The sequence below is a fragment of the Cydia strobilella genome, chromosome 12 (assembly GCF_947568885.1).
Source record: "Cydia strobilella chromosome 12, ilCydStro3.1, whole genome shotgun sequence".
Classification (NCBI taxonomy): Eukaryota; Metazoa; Arthropoda; class Insecta; order Lepidoptera; family Tortricidae; genus Cydia; species Cydia strobilella.
This window is the reverse complement of record NC_086052.1, coordinates 9,800,543-9,819,150: the sequence shown is the minus strand read 5'-3', so window position 1 is coordinate 9,819,150 and position 18,608 is coordinate 9,800,543. Positions and strand designations below refer to the sequence as shown.

Sequence of the window (18,608 nt, the reverse complement as noted above, 5' to 3'; positions counted from 1 at the left end):
AAAGCATACGACCTCATAGGTAAGTTGGAGGAGCAGGACGACTTGTCAGAAAATGAAGACTTAACTGAGGAGGACAAGAAAGTACTACAGGAGACATTAGGAAATTTAGGTCAGCAGATTATAGGGAAGTTAGACAGCGATAGAGATGACACGTCAAGGCCCAGGGATGTAGGAACATCTAAACAAAAGAAAGATGAACCTTGTGGTACTAGGAGTAACGACATTAGGGTAGGTCAGTCGGGAAAAGTAGGGGGTAATAAAGATAGACTCACACGAACGTCTACAGTGGATGATGACTTCTCCACGCGTAAGCTTGTACCAATCGTTAAATGGGGAATAAAATTTTCAGGGGGCAATACTTCGAGCGTTAATGCCTTTATTGAGCGGGTCACTGAACTTAAGGAAGCAAGAAATGCGTCTGATGAGGATCTATGGAGGTGTGCGATAGACTTTTTCGAAGGCGACGCGTTGATATGGTATAGGGCCAACAAGGAGTATGCCACTTGTTGGGAAGAATTAGTGATCCTCCTTAAGCGTACATTCCAGCCACCGTTCTATCAGGAGGAGTTGTTGACGGAAATTAAAGCGAGAACTCAGGGTAGGGATGAATCGGTTGTTATTTACATTTCAATAATGCAAAATATGTTTAACAGGCTACCAACAAAGATAACAGAAAAAGAAAAAATTATGATAATACTACGTAACATTCAACCATACTATCAAAGAGCTGTATGTAGGGATGAATTTTCGTCGCTTATGGATTTGTTTAATGTGTTGCGGGTGGTAGAGCGGACAAAAATAAATTGCGACAATTTTAAGGAACCGCAGACAGTTAAAAACTTGCTTGAGCCAGACTTAGCTTATAAGCTACCACAGGTTGCTTCGGGGGCTACGGAGATCAGTGAACTGGTTCATATGACAGAAACAAAGAAGGAACCGGTGTCTCAAAGGAGGTGTTGGAACTGCCGTGAGGCGGGGCATTTGTTTAGAGATTGCACTATACCAAGACAGCGCTTATTTTGTTACCGTTGTGGGCGTTTTGGAACCACATCAAAGGATTGTAAGTGCACTAAGGGAAACGCTCCGGGGGAAGTTTCAAAACCTGCCCAGTAAGCTTACCCCATGATAAAGATACAGAGTGGCAGGAATGGTTGGTAGTGGTCAGAAATTTTTTCTCGCGGGGAGATAATGAACTGTGTCCAGTGTTAGTCAATAAGGAAAATGATAACAGGACGTACGTATATGTGGATGTCTTGCAAGTGCAATTGATTGGCTTGTTAGATGGTGGTGCAACTCGTACAGTAGTTAACGAGATTTATGCAGAAATTTTAAGTTCTCTAGGACTAAGATCCATTAAGGTTACAAGTATGCAGGCTTCCGCAGCAGGTGGAGAGAATCATGAAATCACTCAGATATTTCATGTTCCATGCAAGTTTGATAATCAGTACAAAGTCATTCCGATTTTAGTTATGCCTACTTTGAAACAAAATCTGATACTAGGTAGAGATTTTTTCATTCAATTTGGTATCGCAATAAAATTTAGAAGTGAACTGAGGACAGATCAGACTGCTATAGACACTTTGACTCTAAGGGATAGTGCGGTGATTTCCAGAGAATGCTTGGAAGAACATCAGCAAGCACAATTGGCGGATATCATAGATGAGATGAAACGTACAATCGGGACGGGTAATCTGGGAAGGACGGATATGTTAAGCCACACAATAGACACTGGCGAAGCAAAGCCAATCCACCAAAAGCAGTACAATTTTTCTCCGGTAATAAAAAAAGAAATTGAAAGGGAGTTGGATGATATGCTCTCTAAGGACGTAGTCGAGCCGTCGGTCAGTGCATGGTGTTCGCCTGTGCTAATTGTTAAAAAACCTAACGGGGAGAACAGGTTATGCTTAGATAGCAGGCAATTAAACAAGGTGACAAAGAGGGATACATATCCGCTGCCACGAGTAACTAATATCCTAGATAGCCTTCGGAATGCGAAGTATCTAAGTACTATCGATTTGAAGTCAGCCTTCTGGCAAATACCTCTGTCAGAAGAAAGTAAGGAGAAAACTGCATTCGCCATAGCCGGGAGGGGCCTATTCCAATTCAAAGTAATGCCATTTGGCCTGGTGAATGCTTCTCAAACTCAACAACGACTTATGGATATTCTTTTTTGCTCTAATGAAGATAAAGTGTGGTCTTACTTGGACGACATAGTGGTGTGCTCAGCAGACTTTGAGGAACATTTAACTCTGTTGAGGAAGGTAATGACCACCTTACAAAGGGCCAAGTTAACAATTAACGTTGAAAAATGTAAGTTTGCTCGGTCTAGTTTACGATTCCTAGGCTATGTGATAGACAAGGATGGATTGAGGACAGATCCTGATAAGGTCTCGGCAATATTGAACTTCCAAAGGCCAAAAACTTTTAGAGAACTAAAGCGATTTATTGGCCTAGCGAGTTGGTACAGACGGTTTGTACAGGACTTTTCGACGATAGCAGCGCCGCTTCACGACTTAACAAAAGGCAATAAGAGAAAGCTCCTAGATTGGAATGATGAGGCCGACTCAGCATTCGTCAAGTTGAAAACATTACTTACGACAACGCCAGTAATGACATGCCCGGACTATTCTAAGCCATTTATTATACAGTGTGACGCCTCAAACACGGGCGTTGGAGCGATATTGTGTCAAAAAGACGGAGAAGTAGAACAATCTGTAGCGTATTTGAGCAGAAAGCTTTCGGACCAAGAATGTCGGTACTCTACGTCTGAGAGAGAGTTATTGAGTGTGGTGTATGCAGTCGACAAGTTCAGGCCATATATCGACGGCACACATTTTACGGTCGTAACTGATCATAGTGCATTGCAGTGGTTGCACAAAATGAAAGACCCTCACGGTAGGCTAGCGAGATGGGCCATGAAGCTACAACAGTTTAGTTTTGACATCATTCACAGGCCAGGTAAGAGTCACACTGTTCCAGATGCGTTATCACGATCCAAGGTAATATCGGAAATAAATAATATACAGATACTTGATAATCATAAAGATCAATGGTATAGAGATAAAGTGAAAGAGGTTACTGACAAGACGGAAGCATCAGATTGGAAAGTAGCTGAGGGGCGATTATTTAAGAAAATGAGTTTAAAGTTGTACCCAAAGTCAAGTGCGTGGAAACTTGTGGTGCCAGAAGCCTTACGGAAAGAAGTATTTCACGAATGTCATGACAAGCCTACAGCGGGTCATCTTGGAGTTCGTAAAACATACTTTAAAATCAAACAAAAATACTTCTGGCCGAATATGTTACAAGATGTCAAAACCTATGTAGGTAACTGTGAGACTTGCGCAAAATATAAAGTATCCCAACAAGTACCCTATGGTTTAATGGGCCAGCACAGAGACGCTACAGAGCCTTGGCAAATAGTCTCTTTAGATCTGATGGGTCCATTTCCAAAAAGTAAGAGATGTAACACAATGCTACTTGTTCTCACGTGCTGGTTCAGCAAATTTACACTTCTCTTTCCTTTGAGAACCGGAAAGGTTGAAAAAATATGTGAGATCCTGGAGGATCAGTTTCTGTTATTTGGAGCACCTCAAGCTCTAATCTGTGATAATGGCAAGCAATTTGTTTCTCATTTATTTAAAGATCTGGCAGTTAAATATAATTCAAGGATATGGTATACCCCAAACTATCATCCCCAAGCAAATCCCACAGAACGCGTGAATAGAGTCATAGGGACTATGATTGCATCATTTACTACAGCAAAAAAGCACAACGAGTGGGATGTACATTTACAGGAATTCGGCAATGCCATTAGGACGGCTAGGCATGAAACTACGACATACACTCCCTCTTACCTATTCTACGGCCGCGAAACGGCAGTTCCCAACCCCTACACAGTTGACTTAGGAAATGAATCAGACACAGACAATATGCCACCACACCCAGATGTAACGAATTACATAAATGAACTGGAACACAGGCACAGAGTATTCGTAGAAGTGCGGGAACGGTTAAAAAAGGCACATGAAAGCAGTACAGGTCATTACAACAAAACTAGAAGGCGGAGTGAGTTTAAGGTGGGAGATGTTGTATTACGTAGGACAAAGTTTCTGTCGAGCGCTCAGAAAAAGTTCAAGGCAAAGCTAGCTCCTAAATTTGAAAGGGCCGTTATTACTGCAAAGTTATCAGAGAACGTGTATCGTCTAAATAATGCATATGGTAAAGATATAGGAGTGTGGCATGCGAAAGACTTCAAAACGTAAAAAAAAAAAAAAGAAAGTTTTTTTTTTAAAGAGGGAGAGGGCATATATAATGATTAAATTATTCGTTCTGGAGTTTGCACTCTAACAAATCTAAGGTCGATTCTTCAATGACTCTCATATAGCTATATGGCTAGTAGATAGTCACGGCATCATTCGGCAGCTCGCTTAATGGCTAGCTGGACCAGCGGTATGAGGACCCGACATGAGTGCAAGAGGTCGGGCGTTCGATCCCCGCCTCCCGGTATCTTTTTCCATTTATTTATTTTTAAGTTAGCATTTCATATTGCAGTTTCGTTTAAATAACAACCGCGTCAGTTCGAGAGTTCATTCCCGCTCATCTCTTAGATGTGTTCACACCGATGTAAAGACGGTGGTGGCAATGTGTTAAGTTTACCCTCCAAAATGGAGATTGAATTGCAATTGTATAAATGACATGCAATTTCGAGCATAATGAAATGTAAAACGCAGTGCAGTAGTTTATAGACATTTTTGCTATTTGTGAGTGTTTTGTACGGCGAAGGGGTAAGTGTTAGTTTTAAGCTAAAATCAGAACTTGTAATTAAGCACTACGCCATACAGTAGATTAAATTAGTGTAATTGTTTTAGCTTCTGGACATGCCCTTCAAGTTCCGGGTTATTGTTTGATGGCATTTAGCGATCGCAGGGAGAACCTACGAGATAATAAATTACGTCGCTAGCCGGTGGCAATTGGATAGGCAGGGTTCCAGCTGTTGAGAAAATCCCTCCTGGCGCCTAACAACACTTAGTTTAAGATTATTAGATTTAAGTTCTTCATTCACCCTTTGCATTCTAGTACATTAGTGGTTATCTTATTAAATTCATTAAAACGCATCAATTGGTTGTCTTTTATACCTCAACAACCCGTAACAAAGTATAATTTTATCAGTACAAGAACATATTGCTATGACCATCGGAGTAGGCGCTTAATTTATCGGTTATACAGAGCGTACGTATGAACCCAAATATCTACCTATCGATAAAATATACAAAGTAAATAACAAAACCAATTTAATTGATAACAACGACATAACACTTTTCATCGTGTAGCTGTCTCATGATAATAGCAGTCAAAACGGGTAATCTCGTCAAGGTCAAAGTTATTGATACCGAATGCATCAACAATCTATTTTAATGCTACTCACGCAGTGCTTCAGACGTATGTTGCTGTGAATTTTGTTTAAGGGTGGTATTCCACCTGTCCGATGTGTATTTTGTCTCACATTTAGCTTAATGAGAGAGTGAGACGCAATGATATGGACAATGATTATTGAACAGCGATGGAATACTGAATTCTTGATTTAGAATATTTTAGAAGTGATTACAAGTTGAGTCAGAAAAATGAAGAAATTACGTCCGTTATTTTATCTTCGAAATCAAAGCAGGTAGGAAAACAACGTACATAAGGTAGGTACATCCACGTGTATTTTCATTTGGTATTACCAAATGTTGTTTTGTTTATGTTCTAGATATCAAAGTATTCGTACTGTTTCTGTTGCTTCGGATTCAATAAAACCTCTTGAAGAGATTCCGGGTATCTCTAAGGTTCCAATAATAGGCGGCCTGCATCATTTTTTACCATTCGTAGGTAAGTAGGCTATTCCATTTTGTTTAAATATATTTATAAATATTCATATATAGCTGGTCAAGCAAATCTTGTCAGTAGAAAAAGGCGCAAAATTCAAATTTTCTATGGGACGATATCTCTCGCGCCTACATTTTTTAAATTTGCCGCCTTTTTGTACTGACAAGATTTGCTTGACCAGCTATAGCTTCAATAGCCAATTAAACTGGTACACTGGTACTTATTTTTTTCCTGTTTTTTTTTTTAAATAAATGTTCGCGCCAAAATGGCAGTCGCCATTCTTGGGATATTAATAATATCATTAGTAATTAGTAATAGCGCAAACTTTTCGCCGTTGTTGCAATTAAAAAATTTAACAGTTGTTTCTACTATAGTGACGTCACTCATGAGAAAAACCAGACAAGTGCGAGTCGGACTCGCCCACCGAGGATTCTGTACTTTTTAGTACATATTTGTTGTTATAGCGGTGGTAACAGAAATATAGTTGGTCAAACCAAATTGTCAGTAAATAAGAAGAAAAAAACTATGTATATACTCATCCTTTTCTTTTGGGTGCTAATACTAATGTAAGACAAAGATAGTATGATTCTCTGTCTATGTTTGAAATGAGACAGTCCTTAGAAAAACTAGTAGATACTACATCATCTGTGAAATTTTCAAATTGTCTAGCTATCACGGGTCATGAGATACAGCCTGGTGACAGACAGACAGACGGACAGAGGAGTCTTAGTAATAGGGTCCCGTTTTTACCCTTTGGGTCTTCTTCTTCTTGCTGTGCCATATCCTCAGCGGATGTCGGCGACCATCTTACGGAACTTGGTTCTATCCTGTGCCAGTCTAGACAAACTGGCAGTGTCATTAATATTGGACCAGCTTTTAATGTTGTCTATCCAGGTTAGCTTTCTCCTTCCTCTGCTCCTTTTGCCGTCGATTTTCCCTTCCAAGATGTTACGAATTATGTTATACTTGTCGTGTCTATAGATATGTCCAAAATATGAGGTTTTCCTTGTCTTTACGGTGGTCAAAAGTTCAAGTTTTTTGTTCATTCTATTCAGAACTTCAATGTTTGAAACTTTGTCTCTCCAGGAAATTTTTAACATTCTTCGGTATAACCACATTTCGAATGCATTGATCTTAGCCTCCATAATCTTATTAATGGTCCACCCTTCGACACCATAGAGAAATATCGACAGCACGTAGCATTTGACCATGCGCCATCGTAACTTTAAGTTAATATCCTTATTTGTGTAAAGTTTCTTCATTTTCATGAACGTACTTCTGGCAATTTCTATTCTGATGCGTATTTCTTTTTCTGGATCCCATTTCTCATTAAGTGAGCTACCCAAATATTTATAACATTTAACTCTTTCTATTATATTACCGTTTATAGTCAATGAGGTCGGTTCAGTTACATTCTTACCCACAATCATGCATTTGGTCTTCGCTATATTCATTCTGAGGCCGTATTCTTCTACTACAGAGTTGAGACGATCTAGTAGCTGCTGAAGTTCGTCCAGTGAGTGGGCAAGAATAACGGTATCATCGGCATATCTGAGGTTGTTAACTGTCGTTCCGTTGACTATGATACCAGTTTTCACGTTTTCGAAAGCTTCTTGAAATATAGATTCTGAATAAAGGTTGAACAACAGCGGTGACAGAATACAACCTTGTCTTACACCTTTTAGGATATTGAGGTCGCTCGTGCTTGATGTTCCTAATTTTATGTTGGCTGTTTGATTCCAGTACAGGTTCCTGATGATTCTTTGATCCTTGCCGTCTACTTCCGTTTTATTGAGTATTTGCATTAGTTTGTCATGTTTCACGTTGTCGAATGCCTTTTCAAAGTCAATAAAGCATGCGTAGACATCTTTGCTGAATTCCAAGCTGTTCTGAATCAAGACCTGCACTGCTACTAAAGCCTCTCGCGTTCCCAACCCGCTTCTGAATCCAAACTGAGTTTCTGATATATTTTTATCTATTTTATTGTAAATTCTCATGTGTAAGATTTTCAGAAATACTTTTAGTGCATGACTCATAAGGCTTATTAATCTATGATCTCCGCATGTTTTTGCGTTCACTTTCTTGGGTAATGGGAGGAATGTGGATTTGAGCCAATCTTCTGGAAGCTGTCCTGTGTCGTAAATGTCATTGTAAAGTCTAACTAAAATTTGCATGCTTGTCTCATCCAATAACTTTAACATTTCCGAGTATATACCATCGGGTCCAACAGCTTTTCCGTCCTTCATGGTATTGATTGCCTTTTCTATTTCAGCTTTTAGGATTGGAGGACCTTCCAAAAATTCTTGTCTATTTGTGTTTACCGTAACAAGCTCTCCTCTTTCGTCTCCGAATAGCTGTTTGATGTACAGTTCCCATGCTTGACATTGTTTTTCTTTATCTATGAGTAATTTGTTTTGGGTATTTGTAAGTTTTCCTGTAATTACTTTTCTATGGGTATTTGTGAATTCTTTAACTTTTTTGTGTAAATTAAAACTATCTCTCTTCTTTTCCATCATCTCTATCTTATTACATTCTTCGTTCAAACACTTATCTCTGGATTCTCTGATCTTGGTTCGGATTTGTCTGTCTATTTGAGCGTATCTATCTTTATCTGTTTCCTTAAACTGTCTTCTTTGTTCCATAAGGTTAAGTATTTCGTTCGTTATCCATTCAACTTTTGTCTCTCGCGCCGAGGGCTACACTTTTGGTGTTGTTCGAACCGCAACATTTTGAACAGGTAAGGATAACAGAAGTAAATATAACTGAGGTAAATCAAATATTTTCGTCATTTCTCATGCTCTGAAAGAGGGTCATTGTTGTTATAAAAGATGTGCAGAAAATGATACGTGTCTGCACTAGAGCATTTTACGTTCGAATTACGATTTTTTATTTTTTTACGATACGCAATAGAATTTTGATTTTAAATGGATTTGTTATACAATTTCGATTCTGATATTTGACCCTTTGGGTACGGAACCCAAAAATGAAAATGAATGCTGATAAATGGAATGGTAACGCGGTCTGCGTTTTCGGTCATGTGACATATAGTTCATACTCATCATCATCATCATCATGTCAGCCGATAGACGTCCACTGCTGGACATAGGCCTCCCCCAAGGCTCGCCAGTCGCCACTCCGACCGATCCTGTGCCGCTCGCATCCACCGAATTCCCGCGACCTTCACCAGGTCGTCGCTCCATCTCGTTGGAGGCTACTCGGCGACTGGCGACATATAGTTGGTCAAGCAAATCTTGTCAGTAAATAAGAACAAAAAAAAACTATACTCATCCTTTTCTTTTGGGTGCTGGTTCTAATGTAAGACAAAGATAGTATGATTCTCTTTGTCTATGTTTGAAATGAGAGAGTCCTTTGACAAACTATAGGTACAGATAATGAAACTACGAGTTTAATTTTGAAATGAAAAATTAATCTCTTGTTTTTATAACAAAAACAGTAGAGTTAGACCAAGCTAAGTTTGGCACAGATTTTGATAGCCCAGACTGTGCAAGGGTTAAATCACATTTACAATCGGGTCTATCGCGAATTTATTTTGTTAGAAAACGTGCCTCGAAAATAAAGAAAATTTGATTCTCGAACAGATGGTGCCACTACGTTTTACCAGCTTTGGCCTACTCTCGACTAGATGGCGTTGACGGTTTCGTTTGTTATTTAACCATTTTAACGCATATCAGTCAAAGAACATGGGTCAAAATCATATAAAAATAATTAATGCAAATATAAAAAAAAATCCATATATAAAAACATTAAAAAAAATTTTTTTTTAGTTTTAATCCTGTGTCGATAGATGGCAGTGAATTTACTGTGGCTACAAAATTTACTATGACAGTATCGTTCTATCCCACTTGTATAGTGTTTTTTATTCTTATTTACTGCAAATTTTGTTTGACCAACTATCTGGGGGCACGGCCGTGCCCCCGCCAAGACGAGACAAAGGGCAAAAGGCAGTGCATATCTTTTCTCGGCACGTTTCGCTGTATTTTCGAACCCTCGTAGCTTCGTCTTGGATAATGCTAGAGAGCTGTAATTTTAACATAAATTAATAATAAAAGACATCCTGTAGATGCTAACAATAGTAACAATATAAAAATTATCTGTGGATGTACAAAATAACTCGGAATATTCTTTTCACATTACCAATTCAAAAAAGGGCTTTTTCTTCCCGCCTAGAAGGGATCAAAGTAACACTTTTCTGTTCTAGGACACTATTTTTACATTTTCTGCACATTATTTCTTTAGCTTGAATAATATTTTTAAACATCATAATTACTCATAGGTGATGTGAAAAGCAGTATGTATCATATGGTAGCAAAATTATTTCCATCTTGGGCGTAGCACACTTGAATCCCTCACTACGCTCAGGATTCTACTTTAGAATCCCTCGCTACTCTCGGGATTCTGTTATATAATCCTTCGCTTCGTTTAGGATTCAATTTACTCCCTCGCCGTAAATGTCATTTTGCTCCCTTGTGACACAATCTACTATTGATTATCAGGTGCTATTGGTTACAAGGAAAATTTTTATGACTTAGTAAAAACACTGCATAAGAAGTATGGGCCAGTTGTGAAATTGGAGGGCATCGCGCCGAGGGCTACACTTTTGGTGTTGTTCGAACCGCAACATTTTGAACAGGTAAGGATAACAGAAGTAAATATAACTGAGGTAAATCAAATATTTTCGTCATTTCTCATGCTCTGAAAGAGGGTCATTGTTGTTATAAAAGATGTGCAGAAAATGATACGTGTCTGCACTAGAGCATTTTACGTTCGAATTACGATTTTTTATTTTTTTACGATACGCAATAGAATTTTGATTTTAAATGGATTTGTTATACAATTTCGATTCTGATATTTGACTCTCCATTCCATAAATAACGATACTTTTGCCTGAATTGTTAATTGAAAGTAACCTCAAGAAATACTATAAAAAAACACATGCATTTAACTTTCCTCGTATTCGAAATGAAAAGTAGTGTTTAACTCGGGTGAAAGGCATCATTTCTGCCTCGGACTATTGGCGCTTGAACGCAGTGAGAGCATACCTCGGCAGAAATGAGTGCCTTTCATCCCTTGGTTGACAATCTACTACTACTGCCTGGGACTGCCGCGGACCAGGCCCAAACTCTCAAGTGCCGCAAATACGCGTTCTTGTCGAATGAGTAGTACGAGTTTGCGGCGCTTGCAATGGAGACATTGGGCCCGTGGACGACCGACATCAAGAATTTTGTAAAGTGTCGGTCCGGTTGATAGGCGATTAGGGCGGGCCCAGAGGCCTTTTTACATTTTTCGTGAAACAGAATCATTAGCAATTTACGACCTTCCGCGTTTTTTGCCTATTTAAGGGCTAAACCGTTAACAGGATTTTCTGTCTTTTTTTCGGTTGGTTCAAGGTTTACAAAGCAGAAGAATATAATCCACTGAGGCCAGGGTTCGAGACCATAGAATATTACAGAGAAGTGTTGAGAAAAGAGAGATTTGGCGGTTATTTTGGCTTAATGTCAGCGTAAGTAAAAATAAATACGGAACCCTCAGAAAAAGGTAATAAAGGATAAGTATTAGTTACTTAGGTTTTAATATTCTTACCTGTTCCATGATGCTTCTAGGCAAGGACCTCAATGGCGAGATTTCAGGACAAAGGTGAATCCGGCTTTACTCAAACCGAAGCTGGTGAAAATTTACGCTCCAGGGTTGGGCGACATTGCCGAAGAAATGGTGGAAAGGTAAAAGTACTATATGTACAAGTACTTATATACGATTCTTAGGTATATTTGTACATCCAAAACAAACATTCAGGTGCGATTTCTGCATTACAGGGTAACAAGGCTTAGCAAAGAGGGCGATTACCTTCAAAACAATTTCGATCTCGAAATAACAAAGTGGTCTTTGGAATCTTTGGCCCTTGTCAGCCTTGGAACAAGACTCGGCTGTCTTCAAGACAACCTCGAAGAGGACCACCCTGCTAGACAATTGATAAAGTGTACCAATGATATTTTTGAGCTGTCCTTTAAGTTAGAATTCTTACCTAGTTTGTGGAAGTACATCGCGACACCAAACTTTAAAAAGCTTATGAAGACTTATGATTTGCAATGGGAGTAAGTATTTAGTTTTTATTTTATTTGCTATAAACCTTCTCGTACTTGCTCGCATTGACCATCTAAAGTGGCGATAGACAGGCATGCTGCATGCTACGCTGCCCATTAGAAAAACGGAGCAAACAGATTACTCTATGGTGCCCTAGACGCTGTACTAGAAAGCAAGCCCATCCAATTACAAGATGGAAAGTTGACATCACTCGTCTGACTCTGGGGCCATACTGGATGAGGGTTGCTGCAGACAGAGCCCAATGGAAACAGTTGGAGTAGGCCTTATGCATTACGGCACACCGCACTGAGATATAATTATAAAATATATTCAATTGTAATTTATATTGTTCCGATTGTTCGGAATAAACGACTTTATTATTTAACTATTATAGGGACATTCTTACACAAATTGACTAAGTCCCACGGTAAGCTCAATAAGGCTTGTGATGTGGGTACTCAGACAACGATATATATAATATACAAATACTTAAATACATAGAAAACATCTATGACTCAGGAACAAATATCTGTGCTCATCGCACAAATAAATGCCCTAACCGGGATTCGAACCCAGGACCATCGGCTTCATAGGCAGGGTCACTACCCACTAGGCCAGACCGATCGTCAAATCGTTTAATCGTCGTCGTTATTTAATAATAATAAAGCCATTTATAATAATTTATAAACCTTCCCGTACCTTTTACATACACAGGCCGTTCTTAGGTAAAGCCCAGTTCGGACACAGATTAATAAATAGTTACTACGTAACAGATACATCATTCCCATACAAAAGCGAAAATACCTACGCTATAATAGCCTACAAAATCTTAATAATAATACCTACTGCTCAGGACGAGAAGAAATGTACCATAAGTATGCGCACAAAGAGTCGAGACTGCCTTGCTCGCCGCGCGAGCCACGTGCCAACGCGTCATCGTAAGAATGCGCTAGGGTTGTACTGTTACTTATGTTATTATTGTAATAAAACGACTGTTGCGAATCAACCATATTTTATATTAGTCAATCAAATATTTAAAAACAACACTTATAATACCTGACTCAAAAAACTCCTTAATTTACGATTTATCTACTTATGTTCAAAGAAATAAATAGTGACAAAATTAAGATAGATTTAAAATACTACTCACCTTTCTTCGTCTCTCGGAAATGAAAAAACCGGCCAAGTGCGAGTCGGACTCGCCCACCGAGGGTTCCGTACTTTTTAGTATTTGTTGTTATAGTGGCAACAGAAATACATCATCTGTGAAAATTTCAACTGTCTAGCTATCACGGTTCATGAGATACAGCCTGGTGACAGACGGACAGCGGCAGCGGAGTCTTAGTAATAGGGTGCCGTTATTACCCTTTGGGTAAGGAACCCTAAAAAAACGACAAATTTTCTTTTGTTTTTTGACTTTTACACCCATCTACTGCACAATAATTACGTGGTTTCGGCATTTCGAAGCGTAAGCGCGGGAAACGTGCGGTGCGAGCGCTCAGGCGGGCGTTCGGCGGCCCTCTGTCAATTATATCGTCGACGATACGCCGAGCGGTAGGCATATAGCGCGTGGCTTTGAGCGAGTGAAGGAGGCCTGGTTCGGATCGGGGACTTCACACAGGCAGTATTATTTGTTCGGAGACGTATGTACCTTTGTTTTCTGAAGCAATAGCAAATGACGACCGCTTTTCCATACAACCAGTCCCCATTTTTCTAAAAATGGGGACTACGTTTGTTTGGAAAAGCCGCCGCCGTCCCCATTCCTCTTAAGTTCCTCATACGTACGAGCCTTGATCCGAACCATACCCTTCGAATTAGTATTTCCCTCACCACTAGGCTACCCGTGACTTTGACTCAAAACCATGACAATGTCCTCTAACTTGTGGAATTTGGGTTGGGGAGGTCATGTAGTTATTTTTGTATTTCAGTATAAGCGCAATGTATATCGAGGACGCTAAGAAACTCGCTAAAGAGAGAGGTAATGATGTGCCAGAGGAAGACAAGTCCATCCTCGAAAAACTGATAGCCATTGACGAAAGAGTAGCTATCCTGATGGCCAATGAAATGTTGATGGCTGGAATTGACACGGTAATATTGCTTCTACATTCATTCATTAAGAGGCCGGTGTCGATTTTAGTCGCAATTTTGCAATTTGGTAACAAAAGGTGTACCTTTTGTTACCAAATTGAAATAACAAGTACTAGTTTCTATTAGCATGTCTTCTTATCTTGCCTTTTATCAGATCAATTTTTTGAAAACAAGACTCACTAAATTAGTAATGATTTTTTTTCTGATCGACGTTTAGGTAAACGCGCGTAACGCACTGATTTTGTCGCTCTTATTTGTAAATTTCGTTAAGTTAGGTGTGAAGATATGGTGCTACTTTCTCGCACTAGTGCGGAAAAGAGCACTTTTCGTGCATATGTCGAAAGTTTAAAGGGCCATATGTACTGTAAAACGTTGTACGATACACGTGCGAATAGGTAATTCGCAACTCGTGTCGATTTAAAACACTCCTTTTAATAATTAAATTTATTTGCCATGATATATTTTTTATTTACTCGCACAATGCATAGTAAAACATTGTATGATACACGTGCGTAAAGATGATTTCCGACGAGTGGAATTTTATTCACGAGCGAGCAAAGCGTGCGAGTGTATAAAGGAACACGAGTCGAGATACACTTTCCGCACTTGTTGCATAAATAGCTATTTTAGGGTACCTCCAATAAAATGTTTTTTTTTTTTTTTGCTGTGACCGAATACTGTGGGGTATCGTTGGATATACTTATAGTAGGTCTTTCAAAACGAATAAGAGTCTCCAAAAAACATTTTTTGGTAAAGTTAATATTTTCGGAAATAATAGTTCCGAGTTTGAACCATGGGTCCAAAAATATAAAAAAATTGTAAAACAAAAGCTTAATAAATACTTTCAATGAAAACTATAGCGAACATGATCGCTCCAGTCGTTTTTGAGTTATTGTCTCTTCTTTTCTTCTTAGTAAAAAGACGTACCTACAAAGCGCTGCAAAGGTACCTTATGCTTGTAATGTACATGATACTTATACGAGTATATGGCCGATTTTTAATTAGTAGGTATTCGTGTTTATTTAAAGGTCTCGTTCACCATAACCAGCATTCTCTACCACTTGGCAACCAATCAGCCGGCACAGGATAAATTGCGGGAAGAGATCCGGGCTGGGGAATCGAGACGGTTCCTGCGGGCTTGCATGAAGGAGTCCTTGCGGATCTGGGCCGTGGTGCCATCGAATCTGAGGCGGACGAGCAAGGAACATGTTGTGGCTGGTTACAGGATACCTATCGGGGTACGTAGAATGATCGCCTGCTGCTGAGCATATGATTTATGTGTAAGCTATCCAACCCTGCTCCAAGATGGCCAAGTTAAGACATACGCAAGGGGTTGTGGAGACGATAGCTTAGTGCCTACATTAAGAAGTCCTTCCGGAAGTTTCGGATTTGGGTCTAATTTGCAGATGAACCAAGGAACATGTTGGTGCTGGTTACAGGATACCTCCTGGGGTATGTACAGACTATGATCACGAGCATTGTGCTGTTTTACGAGTTTTCCATTAACCCCGAAACTTCCAGGTGTGACTGTGTCCTTTCGGTGTAGATCCAAAAGAAAATGTTAGCAATGCTGATTACTCTGATTAGTCATGTCTACAAACATATTGCTAGATGCATTTTAATCTTTTGTTGTGAGATCTTATGCCTACTTCCTGATATATTACATAAACAATATTTAATGACTCATTTACATCTTATAGATTGGCGTGATTGCTCCAAACGAATACTTATCCAGCCTCGATAAATATTACCCACGAGGAAAGGAGTTCTTACCAGAAAGGTGGTTAGTCGAAAAGACAGATCCTTTGTTCCACGGGAACGCTCATCCCTTGGTCAACGCGCCATTCGGAATAGGAGTGCGTTCTTGCATCGGCAGAAGAATTGCTGAGCTGGAGATTGAGGTGTTCCTTACTAAGTTATTGGTAAAGCAAAAGGTTATTTGGAACGGCCCGCCAATAAAGGTTGTTACGAAAGTTATAAATACTTTTGCGAAACCGTATTACTTTAAATTTGAAAGTGGTTAATGACCTATTATTGGAAGTATGCAATATTGTTTTATGGAATGTATAAGGAATACCTACAGATAATTATGAAAGATTTAAGATTTAAAATCAAAAGTAAACATGAATTGTAAATTTTGGATGTGCTTTGTATGCACTATAGGTATTACAGTTACATAATGGATCATGTATAATAAAAATAAAAATATATTTACTGCTATAAAGGCTTTCTATATTTCGCCTGTATCCACACTCTGTACATAGTCAACATCTTCCCTCTATTAACTTGCAATCTCCTGTCAATCAAATTCTGTTCTTCTGTGAAACTGGCCGATGTAAATAAATTCTTTATTTCTTCTTGCGTGAAGAAGTAGACCTTTGTTTTGTCCCCTCGGGCATAGAAGTTGTCAGATATGCAGCGGCCTTTCTTAAACCGTAGTTGGGCAAGGTCGTAGCGACCATAGTCGCGAAAAACTACTAGTCCACCTGGCTTTAGATACTTGTATATTTGTTGAACAACTAACGCAGTTCTGAAATTCAGAAAAATAAACTTTATTTATAACTTTAATTATTTTTAAGTTGCCTTATTTATTACAATTATTACAAAAGCAAAAATTTCATGACATGAAAAAATTATTAAATTTCAAGATTGAAGATCTAATAAACACCAAAAAAAAATACTATTGGAACCTAATAGTGGCTAATAGTAATTGAAACAAAATAAAATGTTGACCCTATTTAAGTAACTGCAGTAAAGAATAATTATCAATTTGGCCAACTTACTTTCCAGGCTCAATTGCTGACAGAACAAAGATAAGCACAATTATATCAATGGAGTTTTCATTGAATGGTACATTCCACTCAGGAGCAGTTGCATCCAGAACAAACACTTCACACCTCTTAGTGTCATACAGCTCAGTCTCTTTCATTATGTCAATGGCGGTTGATGAAAAATCACAACCATATATAAACAGGTTCGGGTCCTGGCTGTATTGTAGAATAGGAAAAATTGTGTTTCCGACTCCACAGCCTATTTCAAATATGTACCGTTTATCAGAGCTATTTGACTCTGGTTTAGATTCAACTTGGTTTGGGGCATCAGATTGGATAGGTGTAGTTGTGGTTGGAGTTTCATTGTTGGGAAAAACTCTCTTTGGCGCGGAAGTGTTGTCCGGTGCAAGTTCTGGAAACTCCGTGAACAGCCAATGTCTATCTTTGAAAAACCTAAAAATATTATAGTAGAAATAAGTTCAAAACAAATTCATACACCAATCATATTCAATATCTGTTTTTATTACATATTGGTTGGACTAATTGGTGCAACCAATCTGTCATGTTAGTATATCAAAATTAATAAAAAGGATTAGTTGTGAAGTATAAATAAAGCATTAGTTATACCAATTATGCAAAACTAAATTGGCCAATAAATACAAGATCAATATTGCCTAATATATAATCACTGACCCAGTCATAATATTTTTTGCTTCATTTAGTGCCAAGAGTGCCTGGTTAGTAAAATTATAGTAAATTACTAGTTTGTAAAAATAAATATGTACTAAGTAATTAAAAGGAATATAAATTATTCGTTTACCTGTTCTGATGTATGCTGTAAAACGCATCCCAATGCTTATCAGCATTTTCTTCCAAATCCTTCAAAACATTGTCTACAAATGTAACTTGGGAGTTCTGTTCCACCTTTTCTTTTGCTGCTTTTTCTTGCTCTTCGTCCCATTCAACATTATCCCTGAAATAAACATAAATATCTCATGATTATTTTATACTATAAAACAAGATATAATTGTGAATACGATAAAAATATACCATGCGTTGAAAAGATAAACAATGTCTTTTTTGTTACTGTTTAAATATCTAGAACCACGAGGAGGCTTTTTCCTGTGTCTTGTTTTCTCTAAATCTTGAATGTTGTTCGCAGAACATCTGAGTCTTTTACATAAATTGTAAAATACTGTACCACGCATTATGTTTGAATAAATCGTCAGCATTTTCTAGAAGTCTGTTCCCAAACTGAGGCCTTTTATCAGTCGCAGAATCTTCCATTTAATGTGTATTATCAGAATAGTATAAAAATAAAAATGAATTGCGTTTAGAAGATAACCTAAAAAACTAGAGCAGCTAGCAGCTTGACAGTGACAACTTGGCTAAACTTATATCTGACAGTGACAGGACAGCTGAGCTCAACTCGTTTACTCGTTTTAGCCTTGGCCGCTTGCTTGGCTGTAATAATAGAACAGCCAAGTATAGTTGGTCAAACCAAATTGGCAGTAAATAAGAACAAAAAGAAACTATACTCATCCTTTTCTTTTGGGTGCTAGTAGTAGTGTAAGACAAAGATAGTATAAGTCTCTCTGTCTATGTTTGAAATGAGACAGTCCTTTGACAAGTCAAAGTATGAATCTTATGAATGAGTACCAATGACATGACTGACATAATGACATGTAAAAAAAATTGTGTACGAATTCATTCCTATTGTTTGTATTGTGGTTACGAGTTACCGTTAACTCACTGTTTGTTATTTTATTTATTATAATACATACC

The 18,608-nt window shown here is 38.4% G+C and overlaps 2 protein-coding genes across 2 annotated transcripts; one reads left to right on the top strand and one right to left on the bottom strand.

Annotated features, from left to right (window-relative positions):
- Window positions 1–5,544: 5,544 nt before the first annotated feature.
- Window positions 5,545–16,147, top strand: LOC134746068 (cytochrome P450 CYP12A2-like). Its single transcript, XM_063680289.1, has 9 exons — window positions 5,545–5,665; window positions 5,750–5,868; window positions 10,380–10,516; window positions 11,274–11,386; window positions 11,487–11,603; window positions 11,697–11,975; window positions 13,893–14,052; window positions 15,081–15,290; window positions 15,753–16,147. Exons 1-9 carry the CDS (start codon window positions 5,622–5,624, stop codon window positions 16,074–16,076), a joined length of 1,503 nt encoding a protein of 500 aa, XP_063536359.1. The 5' UTR covers window positions 5,545–5,621; the 3' UTR covers window positions 16,077–16,147.
- A 115-nt stretch (window positions 16,148–16,262) lies between these two features.
- LOC134746069 (tRNA N(3)-methylcytidine methyltransferase Mettl2) lies at window positions 16,263–18,201 on the bottom strand. Its single transcript, XM_063680290.1, has 4 exons — window positions 18,025–18,201; window positions 17,644–17,796; window positions 16,836–17,276; window positions 16,263–16,582 (listed from the first exon to the last, which is right to left on the bottom strand). The coding sequence occupies exons 1-4, from the start codon at window positions 18,108–18,110 to the stop codon at window positions 16,270–16,272; spliced, it is 993 nt and encodes a 330-aa protein (XP_063536360.1). The 5' UTR covers window positions 18,111–18,201; the 3' UTR covers window positions 16,263–16,269.
- Window positions 18,202–18,608: the final 407 nt, after the last annotated feature.

Excerpts from the sequence above, each read along its gene's own strand:
- LOC134746068 (XM_063680289.1), top strand. The coding sequence starts at position 5,622 with ATGAAGAAATTACGTCCGTTATTTTATCTTCGAAATCAAAGCAG. Across the intron at positions 5,869-10,379 it reads TCATTTTTTACCATTCGTAG|GTGCTATTGGTTACAAGGAA; the intron begins GTAAGTAGGCTA and ends ATTGATTATCAG. Across the intron at positions 14,053-15,080 it reads TGATGGCTGGAATTGACACG|GTCTCGTTCACCATAACCAG; the intron begins GTAATATTGCTT and ends GTTTATTTAAAG.
- LOC134746069 (XM_063680290.1), bottom strand. The coding sequence starts at position 18,110 with ATGGAAGATTCTGCGACTGATAAAAGGCCTCAGTTTGGGAACAGACTT. Across the intron at positions 17,797-18,024 it reads TTATTCAAACATAATGCGTG|GGATAATGTTGAATGGGACG; the intron begins GTACAGTATTTT and ends TGTTTATTTCAG. Across the intron at positions 17,277-17,643 it reads TACAGCATACATCAGAACAG|GTTTTTCAAAGATAGACATT; the intron begins GTAAACGAATAA and ends TAATATTTTTAG.